We start from the raw sequence: 22,209 nt of genomic DNA on the forward strand, positions 1-22,209 counted from the left end.
GGTTGGTTTTGGAGCTGAATCTATAATAGAGGTTAGGTGATCAAACTCTACCTCTCACATTTCTTTTATAATAATCTCATACTTCTTTTTATAAAATTTTTATTTTATACGAACACTATTTTCTAATATTTATAATAAACTAACACTTTCTTTTATAAAAATTAATAAAAAAAACTAATTCATAATTATATTATTCTAATTTCAAATATAATTTTATTAAAGTAATTATTATTAATATTTTATTTTATACAAAAAAATATTTTCTAAGATACAATATTTATAATAATACATAAATTTTAGTTAATATATAAATAAAATTTATTTATATAAGTTAAAATATAAAGAATTATATATAAAATAATGAAAATCATATAATATTATTATTTATTTTAAAATTACATTTATATTATAATTTATTTATATATATATATATATATTATTAATTTTAATATAATTAATAATACAAATTACTTATAAATATAAAAGGTAAAATAACAATTTATATAAATATAAGGGTAAAATATTATTTTATATTTCTTAATTTTAAATTAGTTTTAAATTATTTCAATAAATAAATGTATTTGTTAGATTTTATTTAGGGGCCTAAGGTTGTGACACATATTTATTTATAAATATTTATTTTATATAGGATATTGAATAATGGAGATGTTCTATAAACGAATTTATACTTCTACATCACATGACCAACATGAGTCTTCTCAATCAATTAATGAGCCTACTAATGAGTCTAATGTTACTGATCAAATATACATGGTTAGAATATAGCATATCAAAAGATGCATCTTTTTGTTTTTGGTGTTATCTTTTCAAGCCTTTAAATAGAGAAAATGTAGATGATACATTTATAGGAGATGAGTACAAAAATTGGAAAAAGACATTAGAAAGATTCAATCGTCATATGAGAACTTCAAATAGTTGTCATAATGAAGATAGAGTTAAATTTGAATCATTTTAAGATCAAAGACATAACGTGAGAAACGTTTTACGTACAAATGGTCGTGATATAAAAATAAATTATCGCACCCGTTTAACGACAATGTTTGATGTAACACGCTTTCTATTGAGGCAAGAATTACCTTTTCGAGGACATATGAGTCAAGTAGCTCATCAAATAAAGTTAATTTTCTTGAATTAATTGATTAGTATAGTCAACGTAATGAAGATATTTTGTCTTCTTTTGTACCGACTCATGGACAAGAATAATTTAGTAATTGTGCTTGTTAGTATTTTTATGTAATTATCTAGTAAAATTTTAATTAAAAAATGCATTTATTTAATAGCCAAAAAAATGCTACGTTACTATGTATTTGGCCCCCGAGAAAATATTTCTGGGTCCGCCAACTGATCACAATCATATCCTTCCCCGCCGGCTACGGCTGTGAGGGAAAACTCGAGCTCGAATCGTGTCGAACATGGATTCCGTCAGAAATAATCGAAATATGGGAGGAAGCTTTATGCAATTCAATGATATCAGAATCTCAAAAGTACTATTGTCCATTCAGCGATTGTTCGGCTATGTTGGTTTATGATAAGGATGAAGAAGATGAGAGAATTAGTCAAGTCGAATTCCCAATTTGTCATAGATTGTAGAGTTCCTTTTCATGTGGATATTGATTGTGAGCAATTTCAGAGACTGAATAGAGAAAATGGCTGGGATGATCTTATGTGCAAACTGATTGCAACTAAAAGGGGTTGGAAACGTTGCGCAAATTGTCGATTCTTAATTTGTGGAAAAAAAGGAAGGGTGTATACACATCACTTGCAGGTTTCTTTCATGGATTTCATTTTGATTCATGATTCAATGTTTTCATTTTCATAATCTTTGTTCGGATGATGATGTTGATATTGCATGTGTGGGTTTCAATTCTGCATAGATGTGGAGAAGCTTGGACTACTCATCAAGGGGGATGTGTATGCCTAATTAAATTCATAAATGTTTAAATTCTTCTTTTTGCTTACTTAGATCTATATAGTATTATATTGTTTTGAGTTGATTAGGTATTAATGGACCAAACATTATTATGTCATTGTCTGGGTTCAGTTATGAGTTTTAAAAAAAAATGAAGAAGATAAAAATTAAATGATTAAATGATAGGCGATGATTTTGAGGAAATAATGATTATTTTTGGTAAAAAATTTAAAAAGTATTGATATATATAAATAAAATATAAAATAATAATTTAAATTAGAAGATATTTAGTATTTTGGTTAATGAAACAAGTGAGGTGATTGATGAGAAGTGATTGATTAGAAAATTGATTTGGGTTAAATTTTTTTAAAATCCAAAGAGAACAAGACCTTAGGGTTTTTTTATACAAAATTTGATAAAAATTCATATTGTTTGGTGAAAAATTAGTTATTTTTTTTTAATTAAAAAGAATAAATGAGAAATTAGTTTGTGTCAATTTATTGAATATATGTTTATGTTTTATATAAGGATATTATAATTTAAAGACTGAACTTTTATTTTCTCATGATTTAAATGTTTATGCATTAAACTATTTATTTATTCTTTTATGATAAAATAAAATTTAAATATATTAATTGTTTATATTATAAAAAAAATAAAGTTAAAATAACTTTTTTAGCATATAAAAATATTATATTTTATAAATAAAGTATAGACTGGATTAATTTAAATAAATAAATTATTGGATAAAAAGATTTTTAATTGATTAAATTATAATATTTATTTTATAAAAAATGTATATATGTTTTTTTTTGTTCACGTGATTGGAGATTTATGTAGGGGTTATCCCAAAAAAAATATTCAATTTATTTTAAAAATTTATAATAGAAACTTTTTGGATTTTTTTTACTTATATTAAGTTATGCCTCTTAAATTTTATGACTTATATTTTTTTAAGAAGATTCAGCATTAAGTACAACACACAAGTTCATTAAAAATTAATTTATTAGTATGGTTATTTAAAAAAAAAATAGAACTAGTTTGATTCTTATAAACGGGAAGATGTAGGCATTGTTACATTAGTTTTAAGCTTTTAAACAATGAATAAAATTAAACATACTTAGAATTTAACTAAATAAATTAGATAAACAATAACAAATAATAAAAATATACTAAAACAATTACACATATAACACACTGATTTTAATCATTTAAATAATCCAAATGCTATGAAAAAAAAATCATTTATAATTTTTTTAAAACACAACAAATATAAATGATTGAATAATGATGAGAATCATAATATTTTTAATTATTATCGGATAACAAATCGACTCACAGTACACTTATAATCAAGTTTTAGCCATTAATGTGAAATCCCAAGAGTTTTTATAAATAAATACTTAGAGTTTATTTGTTTTTTTTAATCTGAATATATTTGTTTTAATTAATAGATTATTTAAACAATCATTAATTAGTATTATACAACTACAACCGATATTATAAATATTCATTGGTTCAATTTTCTGGGTTATTTGAGTGTCTTAATTCAATTTTTTTTTTTTTTAGAATCAAGAATTAAATTAAAAATTTTAATTATATATTATAGAATATATTTAATTAAAACTCAACTCAAAAATTAAATAAAAAATTGTATTTAATTATATATCATATTAAATAAAATGTATGATTAAAGAAGTATTTTTTTTTTTTTTTTTATGAGTAGGGGCATGATTACATGTGTTATTTTAGTTTTTCTTAATTCATTAAAAAAAGAATGTGAATAATTTATTTCGAGAATATGATTCGAACAAACAAGGCAAAGGAAGCCAAAGAAACTTTATGAATTCTGTAACCCTAATAAATTTCCATCGATTTGATGAAGAAGAAGAAGATTAAGAAATCTTAAATGGGTCGATTAAGCCGTATCAAACGTAGTCAAAGAGAAAGAAGATCAAGAGAGAGAAAAACACGAATCCTGAAAATGGATCAAGAATCAAACTACTCCATCTGCGAAATCTGTGCAGAGAAGAAAGAGATGATCCAACTCAACACTTGCTCACATTCATTCTGCAGCGATTGCATAACCCATCACATTACAACCAAACTCAATGAAAATGCGAAACTCATATCATGCCTCGGCTATAACTGCGCAGGAACACTCGATCTCGACTCGATTCGGCCATGGATTTCATCTGAATTAGCTGTAAGTTGGGAAGAGATGTTATGTAAGTCGATGATTCCTGAATCGGAGATGTATTATTGTCCATTTAGTGATTGTTCTGTTATGATGGTTGATGATAGTAATGGGAAAGAAACTATTACACAAGCTGAATGTCCTTTATGTCATAGATTGTTCTGTGTACAATGTAGAGTTCCATTTCATGTGGGTATTGAATGTGATGAGTTCTTGAAACTTGATAAAGATGAGAGAGGATTGGGAGATTTGATGGTTCGTGAATTGGCGGCTAAAAATAAGTGGAGGCGTTGCCCTAATTGTAGATTCTACGTGGAGAAGAAGGAAGGATGTTTGCATATAACATGCAGGTTTTTATCTAATTTATAATCACTCCTATTTCATTATTATTACATGTTTATGGTTTGATATTTGCTTTCCCAATGCATGTTTAATAACGGTTTCTTTCTTAAACACTTTAAAATCATGTAGAGATAATATATTTTTATCAATGAAAGGAAGAATTTTAAAGTGTTTTAAAGAAAGGAAAAGACCTTGGGACATGTCCTAGGACAACAAATCCGTCCTGTGTCGGTTAGGGGTATCTCTCCAATGACCGTCCATTTAATATAAAAAATATATTTAATTAAATTTATTAGTTTTTTTTTTAAAGATAAAGGAGTTTAATATAGTGGTGGTTCATAACAAAAATTGAAAATTTTTATTTAGTAATAAATTCAAATTTCACCGATAACAATTTTTTTAACTAGAACTAGGGCAGCTAATTTTTTTTCTTCCGATTTTAGTAATAGATTGTCCTGTGTACAATGTTTATGGGTTTGTAATTTTATTCTATTTTGTATGAAACAGGTGCGGCTTTCAATTCTGTTATGCTTGTGGAGCCAATTGGAGTACAAATCATGGTGGGTGTACTTAATTAGGCCAAGATTGTTTTATATTGGTCTAAATAATGTGTTTTTGAAGGTTTTGCGGTTGCAGTTGCTTTTAATTTTGATTATGGAAGATATTTTGAATGTTTAATTTATCTTGGTTGTTTTTAATTTTTCTCAAAGAACTAATGTTTCAATTCTATTATTGAATGTCCTTTATTAAAATAATGTCCAAATCATCATCACAAGGTATTGGTCAAATGTATTTTTTTTTTCTTTTGTATTGTTCACAATCTATTTATATTTGTTTTTCATGGGAAAATTGATTGTTTGGAAATTAATAATTAGACAAATAAGAGTAAATGCTTATTCATAAATTCATATATTTACATTATTAGCAAATAGTATAAAACAAATTAACTTGGTGCCCATATTTATGTCCCTTTTTCTTTGCCAGCAGTAGTGGTATAAGATGATTTTTTTCATCTTCAATATTAATAAATAAATTCTATAAGATTTATCAAACTTGAGATACCATATTAAAATCTTGAAAAAAGAGAGTATAAACTAAAATGTATTATTTAAATTGTCTGCCAAACAATTACATATCTCCTATAGGAGTTTAACGTCAAACAGAAAAAATTAACTATGCAGTTTATAAACTAACTAATTGACTAATTTTTACACTTATCGTTGTTCATATATTTTCACCCAAAATTTTGCCGGAATATAAAATGGTGGTGTCCTTTCCAACGACAATCTCTATGAACCACGATTCATCAACCCCGTACTTCTTTAGCACCAAAGATGTGTTTTTTCCGGCATCAGTCATCATACTTACACTCAAGCAACCTTCAAACACAACGATGCTTACCACATGAAGAATTATCTAAATAAGAAATGCAGCTTGGAAAACTTGAAAGACTTTGGATTCGATTCATATTGAAAACATTTTTTTGAAATTAATATCACGACGGTAGCTTGTTGAGTTAACATCTTTCGAGCATAAACCATTATCTGAAAAAAGAAAAAGTAAATTAGATATTGTGGAATATCAATTTGCAGACAAAATGAAAATATCTTTTTGAAAACATCAGTATGATCAACACTCTATTTACAACATCAAGTTGGTGTTGAACTAATTAAAATTCAAAGTCAATTGTAAAAGGTTGATTTATTTAATATAATCGATAACATGAAAGGAAGAAGAACTCACAATGAATACACAATTTGTCGATGACAAACTTCACATATACACACTCGATGATAAAAAAATATCCATAACGCATTCATCTAAATCAAATTGAGAGAGCACCCAGTATTTAAAGAAAATATGCAGGTATAAAATGAAAAAGGAGGCGGTGTATAATTAGGGTTACATATGTTAAATACAATTGGGCCTCAAACCAGCCCAACAATTATTAGGTCTTCGTTTTCTCTATGCACATTAGATGAAATTAAACAAGATAAGAATTGATATGTCTAATTTTCTAATTATATATTGATTAGTATATTTTCCTAATTTATATACTTAATTATTAATTAATCTTATTAAAGAATGAGTATGATCATTTTGTTAAGTCAATATATGAGTCAATTGGCTAGTGACTTGTCATATTAATTAATATATATAATTATAAATATAAATTAATAATATTATGTTATAATTTGTTAAAATCTATTTCTTTTGACAAACTTCAAAGATTATACAAATCTAGATTAAATTAATTATTATATTGAGAAGTTAAAAGGTATTATAATATAAATGATAAGATAATACAATATTATTTAATTAGTAAATATTAAAAATTCTACTTATTTGAAAAATTAAAAACCTTTTGTCAATCTATCATTTATATATTTGTTTTATTATTATTATTTTTTTTTAATTAAGAAGAACTATTAAGACGCTTTATATTCATAGTAATTTCTTCGTTTTAACTCAAAACGTTTACGGTTAAAACTGAATTTATAACCTTTTGGTTCTTACCACTCAATTATATATTATTCATTAGAGAGAACTAGGATGATTCTCGTGCGATCCACACGGATAAAAATATAAAAAAAAATAAAAAAATAATAATATGTATTAAATGTTTAAAATTCTTAATAAATCATGAATAATATATATATTAAAATAAAAAATAGAAAATTCGCATTCCACATTTTATTCATTTCAGAAAAACAACTTATCTTCTCACATATCTCATCACATATTTTTTATGAATGAACCTCTCATCTCGTGACCTTACACATTCACTTTGGTCAATCAAATATTTGATTCATATTTTTTAACATTTAGCATTGTGACCTCACACTTTGGTCAATCAAATATTTGATTCATATTTTTAACCACTTTCAATTAATAATGGTCTATTATCCCCTAGCAAACCATATCTCAATCACACTTGGTTAAAGGATTGTACTTGTTTTGTTAAGTTGCAAGTTCAAAACATAAATATATTATTTTTAATTTTATTTTTAACCATTTTAAATTTATGAGTGGGTCAATCCACAATTCGATTCAAATATCTATTACTCTCACATATATATCCAAATTAATCCTAGCTCTCGACCCGACAATCCGGACACTTTGAAATTAAGCATCATTATATATATATATATATATATATAATATATATATATTTATATATTAGTTAGTTAGTTAAAAAATTGAACTTATATCGTTAAAATGTTTCGCGTTCATCAAATTTGGTATTGAATTTAAAATATAAAGTCTTATTAGCCTAATTGGTTAAAGTGTTGTACTTATTTTATTAGGTTGAAAGTTCAAAACATGCATATAACATTTTAAATTTTATTTTTAACCGTTTTAAGTTTATGAACGGGTCAACCCACAATTCGACTCAAATATTCACTCATATATATATATATATATCCAAATTAACCACAGCTCTCGACCCGACAATCCGAACACTTTAAAATTAAACATCCTTATATATATATATATTATTATTATTGATTTTATAAGGATATGTACATTTATAAAACTCTATATATTATAGTGTTAGTATTTATATATAAAAAAATTAATAGAAATTATATTTATATAAAATTAATAATTAAAGAGAAATTAGTTATTATTATTATTATTTACTTTATAAGGATTTGTATCTTTATAAAATTATATATATATATATATATATATATATATATATATATATATTATAGTATAGTGTTATTATTTATGTATAAAAATTATTAATAAGATAAATTATATATGATGGAATATATAATTTATGAATATAATCAGAAAAAAAAATTATTTATAATTATAGGATATATAAAATGATTTAGGAAGGAGAAGTTAATGATTTAGGAGAGATATTGGATGAGTATTAAAGCTTCAAAATCTTGCTAGGATTTAACGAAAAATTCATATAAAATGTGTAGAGATTTGGTGAGCATGTATGAAGGTGAAAACATAAATGTCTTCCTAAAATTTATATATTAAGCATTATTATATATATATATATATATAATAAGATAAATTATATTTATATAAAATTAATAATGAAAGAGAATATATATAATTAATTAGGAGATATAAAAAAAATTAAATATATATACATATGATAAAATATATAATTTATAAATACAATTAGAAAAAATAAATCAGTTATTATAATGGTTACCTACGTTCTATGTCCCGATCCATAGCTTAACACGTGTTTGTGAGACACGTGGCAATATGGACGGACTACTGCGAGTAAGCTCGAGATTCGATGCGATTAAGCTTTGGTTTGCATGCCAGACATCTTTTAAAATGAAATATTTAGTTTTTAAAAGATTTTTGAAAATACTTGGAGCGGTAAGAAATTAATTATATAAAAATAATTAATCCTTTGTTCAAATTTTAATAATCTGGGAAGCTAAATATTAATTTAACCTGAGCCCAATTTAAATTAATTAAACATAATCAATTTAAAGATTATTTATTTGAAAATCAGAGTCGCCAATAAATTTTATGAAAATCAATAAAATGATACGTGTACAAACGTATTTATACTAGAGTTTCTGAAAAAGATGGTTCGTTGTCTGTTTATGCTCGGGAAAAAGCTTTCGCGCTATGCCTTCGCGCCCGCCTAAGGACAATTTTTAAAATTCTTCTAAAATAAACAAAGTCTGGCTTCTATAAATCTAATTATAACATTTCTTATCTTTAATTAGTAGTCCAGAGGTCCTAAATGAGGATAAACTTTAAATAATTGTACAAAATTATTTAAAGGAGGTGTGTACTTGTTGCGTTGATGTTCAGATTTAACAAAAAAACCTGAAAATATCAAAGAAATGTGTTAGAGAGTATAACCAAACAAGGCCTTAGTAAAAACATTTACTTTGGGAAACATCCTGGAAATTTTTTAGAGTTATTTTCTGATCTCGGGAATAACATTTTTAGAAAATGGGGTTTGGTTCCGAATAGTATTGGATTTTTTGAAAGTTGTAACCAAACTTGCTTAAGAATTCAATCCTAGGTTCGAGTCCGATTTTGTCAATATGGGCTTAGTAGGGTTTGAGAGGTTCAATCTTGAGTGAGGGTTCAGACTTAGGCCTAGGGATGGGGTTAGGTGTAATGGTCTTAGACTAAGTGGGGGTTCGGTCTTATGTTAGGGTTAGGGCTTAGTTTCATTGGTCTTAGGCTTAAGTGGGGTTAGGTCTTGGTCATGGGTCCTAGACCGGGCTAGAGCTTGCTTTTGTTGGTCATAGACTTAAGATGAGGCTAGGTGATGCCGATTCTAAATTAGGTGTTAGGTTTTTCGGTCATAGGTTAAGTGTAAATGTTAGTTTTGTCGGTCCTAGGTCAAGTGTCAAGGTCGATCCTAGGTTAATTTGGTCTAAGTTTAGTTTTACCGGTCCTAAGTCAATTTTACCGGTCTTAGTTTTACAGTCCTAGGCAAATTCTACCGGTCCTATGTGAATATTGCCGATCCTAAGTGAATTCTGTCGGTCCTTGGTCTTGAGTGAATTTCCTCGATCAGGCTCCACGGTCTTGGGTAAATTTCCTCGGTCGGGCTCCACGGTCCTATGTCAATTTCTTCGGTCATAAGGCAAAATCTTAGGACCGATTGTTCTTATTTTGGTCTGAAACTTCAGAAGCCTATAAGTTTTGATTGGGATGTCAAAATCATAATCCGTAATCTACAATAGATTCATATGATCATGAAGAACAAAAGCCCTAACATAAATCACGATTTTAAAGTTCTTAAAGAGGATCAATTTCAAAAAAACCATTTCTAGGTCAAATTTTGGGATCTTTTAAATTAGGTCATTTCAAAGCCTGATTTTTTATTTAATTAGCTTTGAAATGATGAATATAGTTGATCTAATCAAAATAAGAACATTACAACAACATTAAAACAGTTTTTGAAGATTGAATCAAAATCCAATTTTTTTCAAAAACTCAATTTGATTAAACATGATCAAATTGATGAAACAATCACTTGAGATTCATCCATGCATGTTAACAAACATGTATTACAACTAATTGAATTAACAAATTTAGATTAGAAGCAAAAACATGAAATTTAATAAATCCAATTTTTTTAACTTTATTTTCAAAATTTTAGTTTGATCAAACGTGATCAAAACGTGATTACAGTTGCTTGGAAATAATCCAAACATGTTTATAAACATGTATTACAACTAATTGAATCAATAAATCCAGATTAATAGCAAGAACACTAAATTTTAAAAATCCAGATTTTCAAACTTTTTTTCTCAAATTTCAATTTGATCAAACATGATTAAAACCTTATTACAGTTATTTGGAAATCATTCAAACATGTATAGCAACTACTTGAATCAAAAAGTTCGAATTTAACTCAAGAACATAAGATTTCAAAAAAATTTGTTTTCAAGTTTGATTTTTTGAATTTTTTTATTCATGTAGTTGCTATATATGTGATTTATAGAACTATTCTCAATAAAGCATATATGTGATTTATAGAACTATTCTCAATAAAGAAATTCCTTAATCAACGTTAATAACAATATCAAACCGATCAAACAAGAAAATTTGAAAACATTTAAATTTTCAATTATAAATCGAAATTCAAGGCTTCTGAAATCATACCAACAGCTGGAGAACACTCATAGGAGGTGTTGGAAGTGATCCAAAAGTCTGGATCGAAGCTTGGCTCACCGGAGAAAGTTTTGACAAAAACTGTTCTTGGCCGGAATTTGTAGGTCTTCGTCCGAAGTGAATTGGGGTGTAATTGATGTCTATTGTTTGATGATTTGTTACTAGAAGGGTAGGGGGAGTTTATAGCAGGGGAAGGTCGGTCGAGGAGGGTTAATTTGAGGCGAAATTAATCTCTGGCGAGTTTATCCCTAATATCCTATCCGATAATTAGTTGCCTTATCTACAACGGGATAAGGCTTCTAGATAGAGGGCTATTGTAGGCGTTGCTGACGAGAGTAACGTGTAGGCGAAAGAAATCAACAGATTTGATCACTTGTGGCCGAAGCTAAAGCTTTTGGAAAAATGGACGCCAACGAGGTCGCGATTCTAACGAGCGCAACGTTCTAGCGAAGAAGACGGCTGAAACGACGTCGTTTCTCCTAACGTCGTATGTATTCTATCCGCAGTCAGCAGTATTGATTAACGGGGTTAGTCCATCCCGTTAGTTGATCCAATTCGGACGCGCACGTTTGGATTTGTTACAGCCGGCTGTGTGGGAGCGTCTGAGTTGTTGTCACCATTTAATTCAATATGTCCCATAAGTACGTGACAATTAGTTAAGTTAGGTTTTCTGAGTAGTCACATAACATAGAAATAATTTCGACATATTTTGTTACGTGGGCACGATACATAACGAGCCTCGGGGAAAGTTGTATGTGATGTTTATGCTTATAGCTTCTGGGATAAGAGAGAATTGTCTCACCGAAAAGGTGATCAAAGACTCAACTTAAAAGAAGTTTCTCAATTGAAATATCCTTTATCCTTAAAATAAGGAAGCTCACTTCAGAGGAAGAAAATGGTTAATCAAAATAATTCTAAACACTCATATTTCTTTTTATTAAATTAAGATTTGGTATAAAAAATCCATATATTTGTTTTTTTTATGATAAAAAACTAATTTTCATATTATATTTTTTTAATCTTTCAATCATTTAATTCATAAACAAAAAAATTATAAATATTAAAAACATTAAAATATTTAACTAATTAAAAATTCAAATATTTTACTTTTTTTATTAAACAAAATTTTTTCATATATTCAATAAAAATTTAAATATCCCAACATCTCAATTATTCTAAAACAAGCTGCGGGTTAGAGAAAATAGAGTTTTTTTTAATACTATATATGGAGAAAAAACTGTAATTCGCTTAAAGTTTAAATTACTCTCATTTATTGTACATGATAGAAGTAGTTCGGGTTGATATGGGAAGGAAATGAAGAAACAACAGCTCACTTATTTTGGTTGTTGTTCTTTTGCATCGGAGTTATGGAAGAAATTTGCCAAAAGCATGAAAATAGCTAGTCTGTCTAAGAAATTTGCCTGAAGCATGAAAATGGCTAGCCTGCCTACGAAATGAAAAGAGATCAAAAAGGAAGTCATGCTCAAAGCAAATGGGAAAAACTTCAGGTCAAGTGTTTTCAAAAGTGGCTTCGGTACAATAGTCTACCACATTTGGCGAGAAAGGAACGCAAAGATGCACTCGAGAATAAGAAGAAGTGTAGATGAGACATGGGAAGACATTGTATTTGACAGCAACACAAATCTACAAACGCTGAGACGATGACCCAATTCTAAACAAAACTGGACACTAAGCTAGAACTGGAAAATTACATTTAGAGTGTGTTTGATAACTCTGGAATTGGCATTGAAATTGGAATTTGAGGGTCCAATTTCAATTATTATGTTTTTTAGACACTTTAATATTAAGAATGTGAATTGGAATTAGAATTCCAATGGAATTCAATATAGTATAATTTGAGAGTTCTCAATTCCAATTTTTTTAGGTCAGAATTGTAATTCCAAATTAACATATTTTTCACGTTTTTGACATTTAAACACGTTTTTCACACATTAAACACATTTAACACGTTTTTCACACGTTTTCATGTTTTTGGCACGTTTAACACGTTTTTGGGACGTTTAACGCGTTTTTGGCACTTTTAACACATTTTGACACATTAAACACATTAAACACATTTTCACGTCCTTAACACGTTTTTGACACGTTTAACACGATTTTCACATTTTAACACGTTTTCGACACTTTGGCACATTTTGCACGTTTTGGCACGTTTAAAAAGTTTTTCACATATTTAGCACGTTTAACACGTTTTCACATTTTTGACACATTTAACACGTTTTTAACACATTAAACATGTTTATCATGTTTTTACCACGTTTAACACGTTTTTGACACGTTTTCATTTTTTAACAAGTTTAAAATATTTTTGACATGTTTAACACGTTTTTTATACATTAAACACGTTTAACACGTTTAACATGTTTTCATGTTTTTGGCACGTTTAACACGTTTTTGGGACTTTTAACGCGTTTTTGGCACGTTTAACACGTTTTTCACGTCCTTGACACGTCTAACATGTTTTTGACACGTTTAACATGATTTTCACGTTTTTAACACGTTTAACACGTTTTTTACACTTTGGCACATTTTGCATATTTTGGCACGTTTAACAAGTTTTTTACATATTTGACACGTTTAACACGTTTTTGACACATTTAACATGTTTTTACATTTTTGACAATTTAAACACGTTTTTAATGATTTTTGGTACGTTTAACACGTTTAACACGTTTTTGACATGTTTAACACGTTTTTGACATATTTAACACATTTTTCATGTTTTGGCACGTTTAACAAGTTTTTCACATATTTGGCACGTTTTTGACATATTTTCATGTTTTTAACACGTTTAAAATGTTATTAACATATTAAACACGTTTAAGACGTTGTTGACACGTTTCACATGTTTTTTATGTTTTTGACACATTTGACACGTTTGACATATTTTTAACACATTTAACACGTTTTTGACACGTTTAATACGTTTTTCACGTTTTGGCACGTTTGACAAGTTTTTCACTTATTTGGCATGTTTAACACATTTTTGATACGTTTAAACGTTTTTATGTTTTTGACACATTTAACATGTTTTTAACACATTAAACACATTTATCATGTTTTTGGCACATTAAACGTATTTTTGACACGTTTAACACGTTTTGGTATGTTTAACACATTTTTGGCACGTTTAACATGTTTGATAAATTTTGGCACATTTACCATATTTTGACATGTTTAATACATTTTAGCCCGTTTAGCACACTTGTGACATGTTTAAAATGTGTTAAACATGCCAAAAACGTGAAAAATTTGTTAAACGTGTCAAAAATGTGTTAAATTTATCAAAATATGTTAAACGTACCAAAAACGTGTTAAACATGTTAAAAATGTTAAACGTGCCAAAATTGAGTAAAACATGTTAAAATGTGTTAAATGTGTGAAAAACATGTTAAACGTATTAAACATGTCAAAAACGTGTTAAACGTGCCAAAAACGTGAAAAACATGTTAATCTTATCAAAACGTGTGAAAAACATGTAAAACATATTAAAAATGTCAAAAACGTGTTAAATGTGCCAAAAACGTAAAAAACGTGTTAAACGTGGAAAACGTGTAAAACGTGTGAAAAATGTGTTAAACATGTTAAAAACGTGTTTAACATGCAAAAAACGTGAAAACATGTTAAACGTGTTAAACATGTTAAACATGTCAAAAACGTGTTAAACTTGTTGAAATGTGTGAAAAACATGTTAAACGTATGGAAATGTGTTTTAAATGTGAAAACGTGTTAAACATGTCAAAACGTGTTTAAACATGTCAAAACGTGTTAAACGTGTAAAAAACGTGTTGAATGTTTTAAACTTGTCAAAAACGTGTTAAACTTGTCAAAAACGTGTTAAATGTGTTAAACATGTCAAAAACATATTAAACATACAAAAAAACGTAAAAACATATTTAAGGAGTTAACATTTTGAATCAATATTTTATTTTATTAGGAATTGGAATTGAATTACAATTCTATCATTTTCCCAAACATAGGAATTGAAATTGAATTATATTTCTATAATATTTCCAAACATAGGAATTGAATTGTAATTCAATGCCAATTCTCATGGAATTGAAATTAGAATTCTAATGTCAATTCCAATTCCAATTCCCCCTCATCAAACACACTCTTAAAGAAGTCACGAGAAGGGAAAAAAATTAGTTAGATAAACGTTTTCAATTGTTTGTGTGTTGTGTAACTCATTTGTTTTTAGACTGTTTCGAACTAAAATTTCCTAGGCTTATCTAAGAAAATACATAAACTTATTTGTTTGTTTTTTTTTTCCTTTTTTGGGAAAATAAAATGACGTTAATTCGTTTTTCTAAAAAAAAAAAGGGTTTAGGTTGGATTTTTTTTTCCACTGTTTCAACTGTTATTTTGTTTATTTTAATTGTGTAGGTTTTTATTTATTTTTTATTTTTTATAAGAGATATCGAAAAATAAAGTGATGAAAACCAAGTAACTAACTCTTCCGTCGAATTAACTCTTTCGTCGAATTTTATCCAAGATTGATAATTTAATAAAAAAAATTGACATACGTCTTTTTAAAATTTTTGATTAAAAATAAACCTCATGACTAAAAAGTTGTCACCTAATTTTTTTAAAAATTAGGAAAATAATTTAAGTGCATGCATTTCATGATTAGAAATTCTTTTTGAGTTCGAAATTTAATTACGTGTGTGAAATGACTAAAAACGTTATATCCCACAATGTCCCGTAAATATCTACTTAATAATTTTGGTCTTTAGAATATATTTTTATACTTTTTAGTTTTTTTTATTTTCTTGTTTAAATTGGAGTTGAGAATGATTGTCCACATTTATGTTTTTTTTTTTTACAAAGTATAGACAAACATACATGTAGCAAAGAAAAATAAAATTCATGATCAGGGTCGCACCTCGACGTGCAGAAACTATGTGTTTGGGCTTTGAACCATGGATGATCCTTCATCCTTTTTACGGTCTAAAAATATAGGAATTTTTAAATTTACTTTTCTTTGTTAGTTCATTCATTGTCAAAGTTGAACTAGCTCTTGATATATATATTTTTAAATTTCTTTTGTTTTTTTATTTCTTTTAATTTTTTAAAATTATATTATTATCATTTTATCTCTACTTAATTTATTAATTAAAATAAAAAGTATTTTAAAATTTTTCAAATAACCCATTTTCTAATCAAATAAATTTAATATATACAAATTAATAAATTATAAAAATACTCAAATAATCATATCTATATATATATAATGATGCTTAATTTTTAAAGTGTCCGGATTGGCGGGTCAAGAGCTGTGGTTAATTTGGATACTTGGGTCGGATTGTGGGTTGACCCGTTTTTAAATTTATAATGATGCTTAATTTTTAAAGTGTCGGATTGGCGGGTTGAGAGCTGTGGTTAATTTGGATACTTGGGTCGGATTGTGGGTTGACCCGTTTTTAAAATTAAAACGGTTAAAAATAAAATTAAAAATGCTAGAGGTATGTTTCGAACTTGCAACCTAACAAAACAAGTACAATTCTTTAACCAACTAGGCTACAAAGACTTTATATTTTAAATTCAACACCAAATTTGATAAACGCGGGACGTTTTAATATTAATATAAGTTCAACTTTTTAACTAACTAATCTATATATATATAATGATGCTTAATTTTTAAAGTGTCCGGATTGGCGGGTCAAGAGCTGTGGTTAATTTGGATACTTGGGTCGGATTGTGGGTTGACCCGTTTTTAAATTTAAAACGGTTAAAAATAAAATTAAAAATGCTAGAGGTATGTTTCGAACTTGCAACCTAACAAAACAAGTACAACTCTTTAACCAACTAGGCTACAAAGACTTTATATTTTAAATTCAACACCAAATTTGATAAACGCGGGACGTTTTAATATTAATATAAGTTCAACTTTTTAACTAACTAATCTATATATATATAATGATGCTTAATTTTTAAAGTGTCCGGATTGGCGGGTCGAGAGCTGTGGTTAATTTGGATACTTGGGTCGGATTGTGGGTTGACTCGTTTTTAAATTTAAAACGGTTAAAAATAAAATTAAAAATGCTAGAGGTATGTTTCGAACTTGCAACCTAACAAAACAAGTACAACTCTTTAACTACAAAGACTTTATATTTTAAATTCAACACCAAATTTGATAAACGCGGGACGTTTTAATATTAATATAAGTTCAACTTTTTAACTAACTAATCTATATATATATATAATGATGCTTAATTTTTAAAGTGTCCGGATTGGCGGGTCGAGAGCTGTGGTTAATTTGGATATTTGGGTCGGATTGTGGGTTGACCCGTTTTTAAATTTAAAACGGTTAAAAATAAAATTAAAAATGCTACAGGTATGTTTCGAACTTGCAACCTAACAAAACAAGTACAACTCTTTAACCAACTAGGCTACAAAGACTTTATATTTTAAATTCAACACCAAATTTGATAAACGCGGGACGTTTTAATATTAATATAAGTTCAACTTTTTAACTAACTAATCTATATATATATAATGATGCTTAATTTTTAAAGTGTCCGGATTGGCGGGTCGAGAGCTGTGGTTAATTTGGATACTTGGGTCGTATTGTGGGTTGACCCGTTTTTAAATTTAAAACGGTTAAAAATAAAATTAAAAATGATAGAGGTATGTTTCGAACTTGCAACCTAACAAAACAAGTACAACTCTTTAACCAACTAGGCTACAAAGACTTTATATTTTAAATTCAACACCAAATTTGATAAACGCGGGACGTTTTAATATTAATATAAGTTCAACTTTTTAACTAACTAATCTATATATATATAATGATGCTTAATTTTTAAAGTGTCCGGATTGGCGGGTCGAGAGTTGTGGTTAATTTGGATACTTGGGTCGGATTGTGGGTTGACCCGTTTTTAAATTTAAAACGGTTAAAAATAAAATTAAAAATGCTAGAGGTATGTTTCGAACTTGCAACCTAACAAAACAAGTACAACTCATTAACCAACTAGACTACAAAGACTTTATATTTTAAATTCAACACCAAATTTGATAAACGCGGGACGTTTTAATATTAATATAAGTTCAACTTTTTAACTAACTAATCTATATATATATAATGATGCTTAATTTTTAAAGTGTTCGGATTGGCGGGTCGAGAGCTGTGGTTAATTTGGATACTTGGGTCGGATTGTGGGTTGACCCGTTTTTAAATTTAAAACGGTTAAAAATAAAATTAAAAATGCTAGAGGTATGTTTCGAATTTGCAACCTAACAAAACAAGTACAACTCTTTAACCAACTAGGCTACAAAGACTTTATATTTTAAATTCAACACCAAATTTGATAAACGCGGGACGTTTTAATATTAATATAAGTTCAACTTTTTAACTAACTAATCTATATAGGTGTTGAGTAAATGGATACTTGGGTCGGATTGTGGGTTGACCCACCCATAAACTTAAAACGGTTTAAAATAAAATAAAAAATGTTATCCGTAATTTTTTTTTACGATTTTTATATTAATACTCGTGCAAATGCACGGGAAAAATGCTAGTTCAAATAAATTTCTCTTATTTGCTCTCGAAAGTCTTCAACATTACAGATTGCAGATTACAGGCCCACTCTAATTAAAACAAAATGTCAGTGTGGATCCGTCTCTACATGTATGGACCATCATCATCAGTATTTTGGTGATTTTCTTCAAGAACCCAACTATCAATTAATTATTTGATCTTCCTTTTTTTTATTACTCATGAGTCAAATTATTATATTAATTAAACAAAATAACAAATTACCTTATATTTTTATAATTTTATTATTTACTAGATAAAGGTATTTAGGTAATTTATACTTAAAAAAATCAAATTTTCTTCTAATCAAATCAAACTATGTATATATTTTTTTAGTTATTTTTTATCCCAAAAAATTAACATCCATCAAACTAGCTAGAGAGGACGAAGAATTATCTAAGGATTTGATTTAGGTTATTTGAATTAAAATAAAAACAAAAAAACAACACTTTTCATTCTATTTTTTCGTTTATATTACTAAATTTATTAACTAAAATATCATTTTTTTTAAATTATATTTTTTTATATTTTATTATTATAAAAAAATTGGACAAAAAATAAAACAACGAATTAAACACATAATCCTCAAACACACTTAACAATTTAATTAGGCACACTTAACAATTTAATTAGGCGCAGAACTTGTCTGACATGCTCGAACCCAAGACCTTAAGATGATAATATATATTTTTTTATTTTATTATTATATAAAAAAAATTTAAAAAAAAACCACTTGTTTGATCTTTAGTCTTAGGAGATTTTCTGATTTTCTCCTTAAAAAAATATGTGTTAAATAAATAAAAAAAAACAGGTTTAGTAGTTTAAAGGTAAAATTATTCTTTATTTTTTTTCTCTACCTTGAATGATAAATTAATTTTAAATAAAAAGTAATTTTAATAGATAAAAAATAATAGATAAATGAAGTAATGAATGTGTTTTAGATAAAAAAAATTTAAAAACCCAAAGATCAAACAAGACATAACTATCTCTTTTCTCTATATATGAGTATATCATATTGTGTGAAGGATTGCAGAATTAGCTTCTAATAATTTTCTTATCGACAATGGGTAACAGGGGATGGAAGAAGGCCAAAACCTCAAGTCATTGCTCTTCCGAAGGTGAGTCCATCCATATATATTATTAAAAAAAAAATTGATAGAAATCGGGAAAAATCTTGACAAAGAAAAATATATGAGATGATCAGACATTCATTGAGTGGATTAAAAATTTAAAAATTCATTCTCCTATAAAATTTTCAATTCCCCTAATAAAACCTTACACTTTCTTGTCAAGATTTTTCGCAATCGTTATCTTTCTAATTATACAATATAATCTCTTTATCAAGCTGTTTTATACTCATAAACACATCTAATTTATATAAGGTTGTAATATGTAAAAAGTATGAATTATTTATGTATTAATTTTTTTTAAATAATAATATATATTTGTGTTAATTAAGATTTGTAAAATAAACAACATCTTAATTGTCCTGAGTTCAATTCTTCCATTGATTTTTTACATGAAGTTCAAGCATACCCAACAACTTGAAGCGATGTTGAATTATCGATAATATGCTCAAAAATTGTTTGATATTAGTTTTCTTTCAAATTTTTACTCAAAATTTAATATTTTTACTTATTTTATTTTATCTATCTTATCACTTATTTCATTCATTCAAATACCCAAAAATACTATTTATTTAATACATTCTTTCTCATTTATTTAAAGGTGAATGTTCATTAAACTTTAAAAAAGTAGTTTTAAAAAATCAAAAACAAAAAGTAATTAAGTAAAATAATAATAAATATTTGTGTTAAGATTTTTAAAATAAACAGCATCAATCCTAGAGATTGTTAGATATATGGATTTTTGTTTGAAAGAAAAATTGAGTGTTAAATTTTTTTTTTTTTATCACATTACTATTATTTTAAATATCAAATCACTAAGTTCATTAATTATAATACAGTAATACTACTGACACCGAGACGGATCTATGTAAGGCTTCAGCCTACCCCGGAAAAAAAAATTATTTTTATTATTTTTTTTACAGTTCAAATTTAACCATACCAGCTAATTTCTTAAAACTTTTTAATATAACTTACTATTTTTTATATAATTATTTTATAAAAAAAATGGTATTTCGTTTCATTCAAAAAAAAAAAAAAAATCTATTTTTATTTTTAAACCGAATTTTTTTTAAGCCCACTCAACTCTAAATTCTATTTCCGGTCCTTCTCATATATGTTCTTTCTCACATGCAGAGAGGGAAATTGGACGAAATGACCCTAAAAATAGGCCTATTTGCCTCCGTGGTCATGTTTAATAAAATTTGATCTGATGACCACTTATTTTTTTTTTTGACGAATTTACCTTTTTCGCGTAACGCTAAGTCACTTAGCGTTACGCTAAATGGATTAGGTTTTATATAAAAACTCAAATTTTTTCATTTCCTTAATTTCTTTTCTCTCTCTTCTATCTTCTCTTGTTCGACGGTGGCGGCGAAGCGACGGCGAGGGCGCCTACGGAAAACAACATCAAATGAAAAATAAGTAAACTTAACCTAACCTGAATCGATTTTCATCATACACATCCATGTTTCAAACCCAAACTCTAACCCTAAATCGTTTAATCTATTCATATTGGTTAATATTTGTTTATATTTGGTTGATATTGGTTGATATTTGTTGGTATTTGTTGATATTTGTTGATATTGGTTGATATTTGGTTCATTATTCTTCATATTGGTTGATATTTTGGTTCATTATTGTTCATGATGATATTTGCAGCTCATTAGAGTTCCGTTTCAGGGAAGATTCGCGTCTCCCGTCTCGCTAAGCACTTAGCGATTCGTTAAGCACTTAGCGTTACGCAAAGCACTTAACGTTTCGTTAAGCACTTAGCGTAACGCTAAGGCGCGCATATGAAGAGGTTTGACTGGTTATCAAAGAAGAATCTCAGAGCAGGATATTTCTTATGGGCAATGATTGCATATGGATTAGGTATTTGTCACTATCTCTATCATCATACTCACAAATTCACAATCTTGTTGGAAAATTACCAAACATAAAATTAAAAGTGATTTTTCTTCCTTTGGTTATGATCCAGATAGTGTAGTTTTGGTTACTTCATTTGGTTATACTCATTCAGCTTATTTGTACTTTCATAATCAAGATCTTATTGGAAAATTACCAATTATTTTCTCTTATCAAGATCTAAATTATAGTTTTTCCTTTTTTACTTCATTTGATACCTCATAATTCATGGGTTGTTGTTGTCTATGCAGGCACTTTGTTCACATTGGGAAGAAAACGAGGAGATCTCATAATCATGTGGACTAGAGGAGAACCGGAGAGGCCTTGCCCACACCATCAACTTGAAACCTCTCAATAAAGATCATTCCTAACCACGAATGAGAATACTACTACTAGGCTGATGTAACTCTTAGAACATGTTCTCATTATATATACTTATATAGGTAGTTATATAACCTCTGTAATTTTGTGTCCAACAGTGTCCAAATATGCTTCTTTTTAAAAAGATTTTTTCATAAAA

General features: G+C 27.5%; 1 protein-coding gene across 1 annotated transcript; it reads left to right on the forward strand.

Moving 5' to 3' along the window:
- The first annotated feature begins 3,914 nt into the window (after positions 1–3,914).
- On the forward strand, positions 3,915–21,500 carry LOC124913427 (E3 ubiquitin-protein ligase RSL1-like). Its single transcript, XM_047454013.1, has 4 exons — positions 3,915–4,477; positions 4,977–5,029; positions 19,732–19,775; positions 21,444–21,500. The coding sequence occupies exons 1-4, from the start codon at positions 3,915–3,917 to the stop codon at positions 21,498–21,500; spliced, it is 717 nt and encodes a 238-aa protein (XP_047309969.1).
- The last annotated feature ends 709 nt before the right edge of the window (positions 21,501–22,209 follow it).

This window comes from Impatiens glandulifera, chromosome 1, assembly GCF_907164915.1.
Source record: "Impatiens glandulifera chromosome 1, dImpGla2.1, whole genome shotgun sequence".
Classification (NCBI taxonomy): Eukaryota; Viridiplantae; Streptophyta; class Magnoliopsida; order Ericales; family Balsaminaceae; genus Impatiens; species Impatiens glandulifera.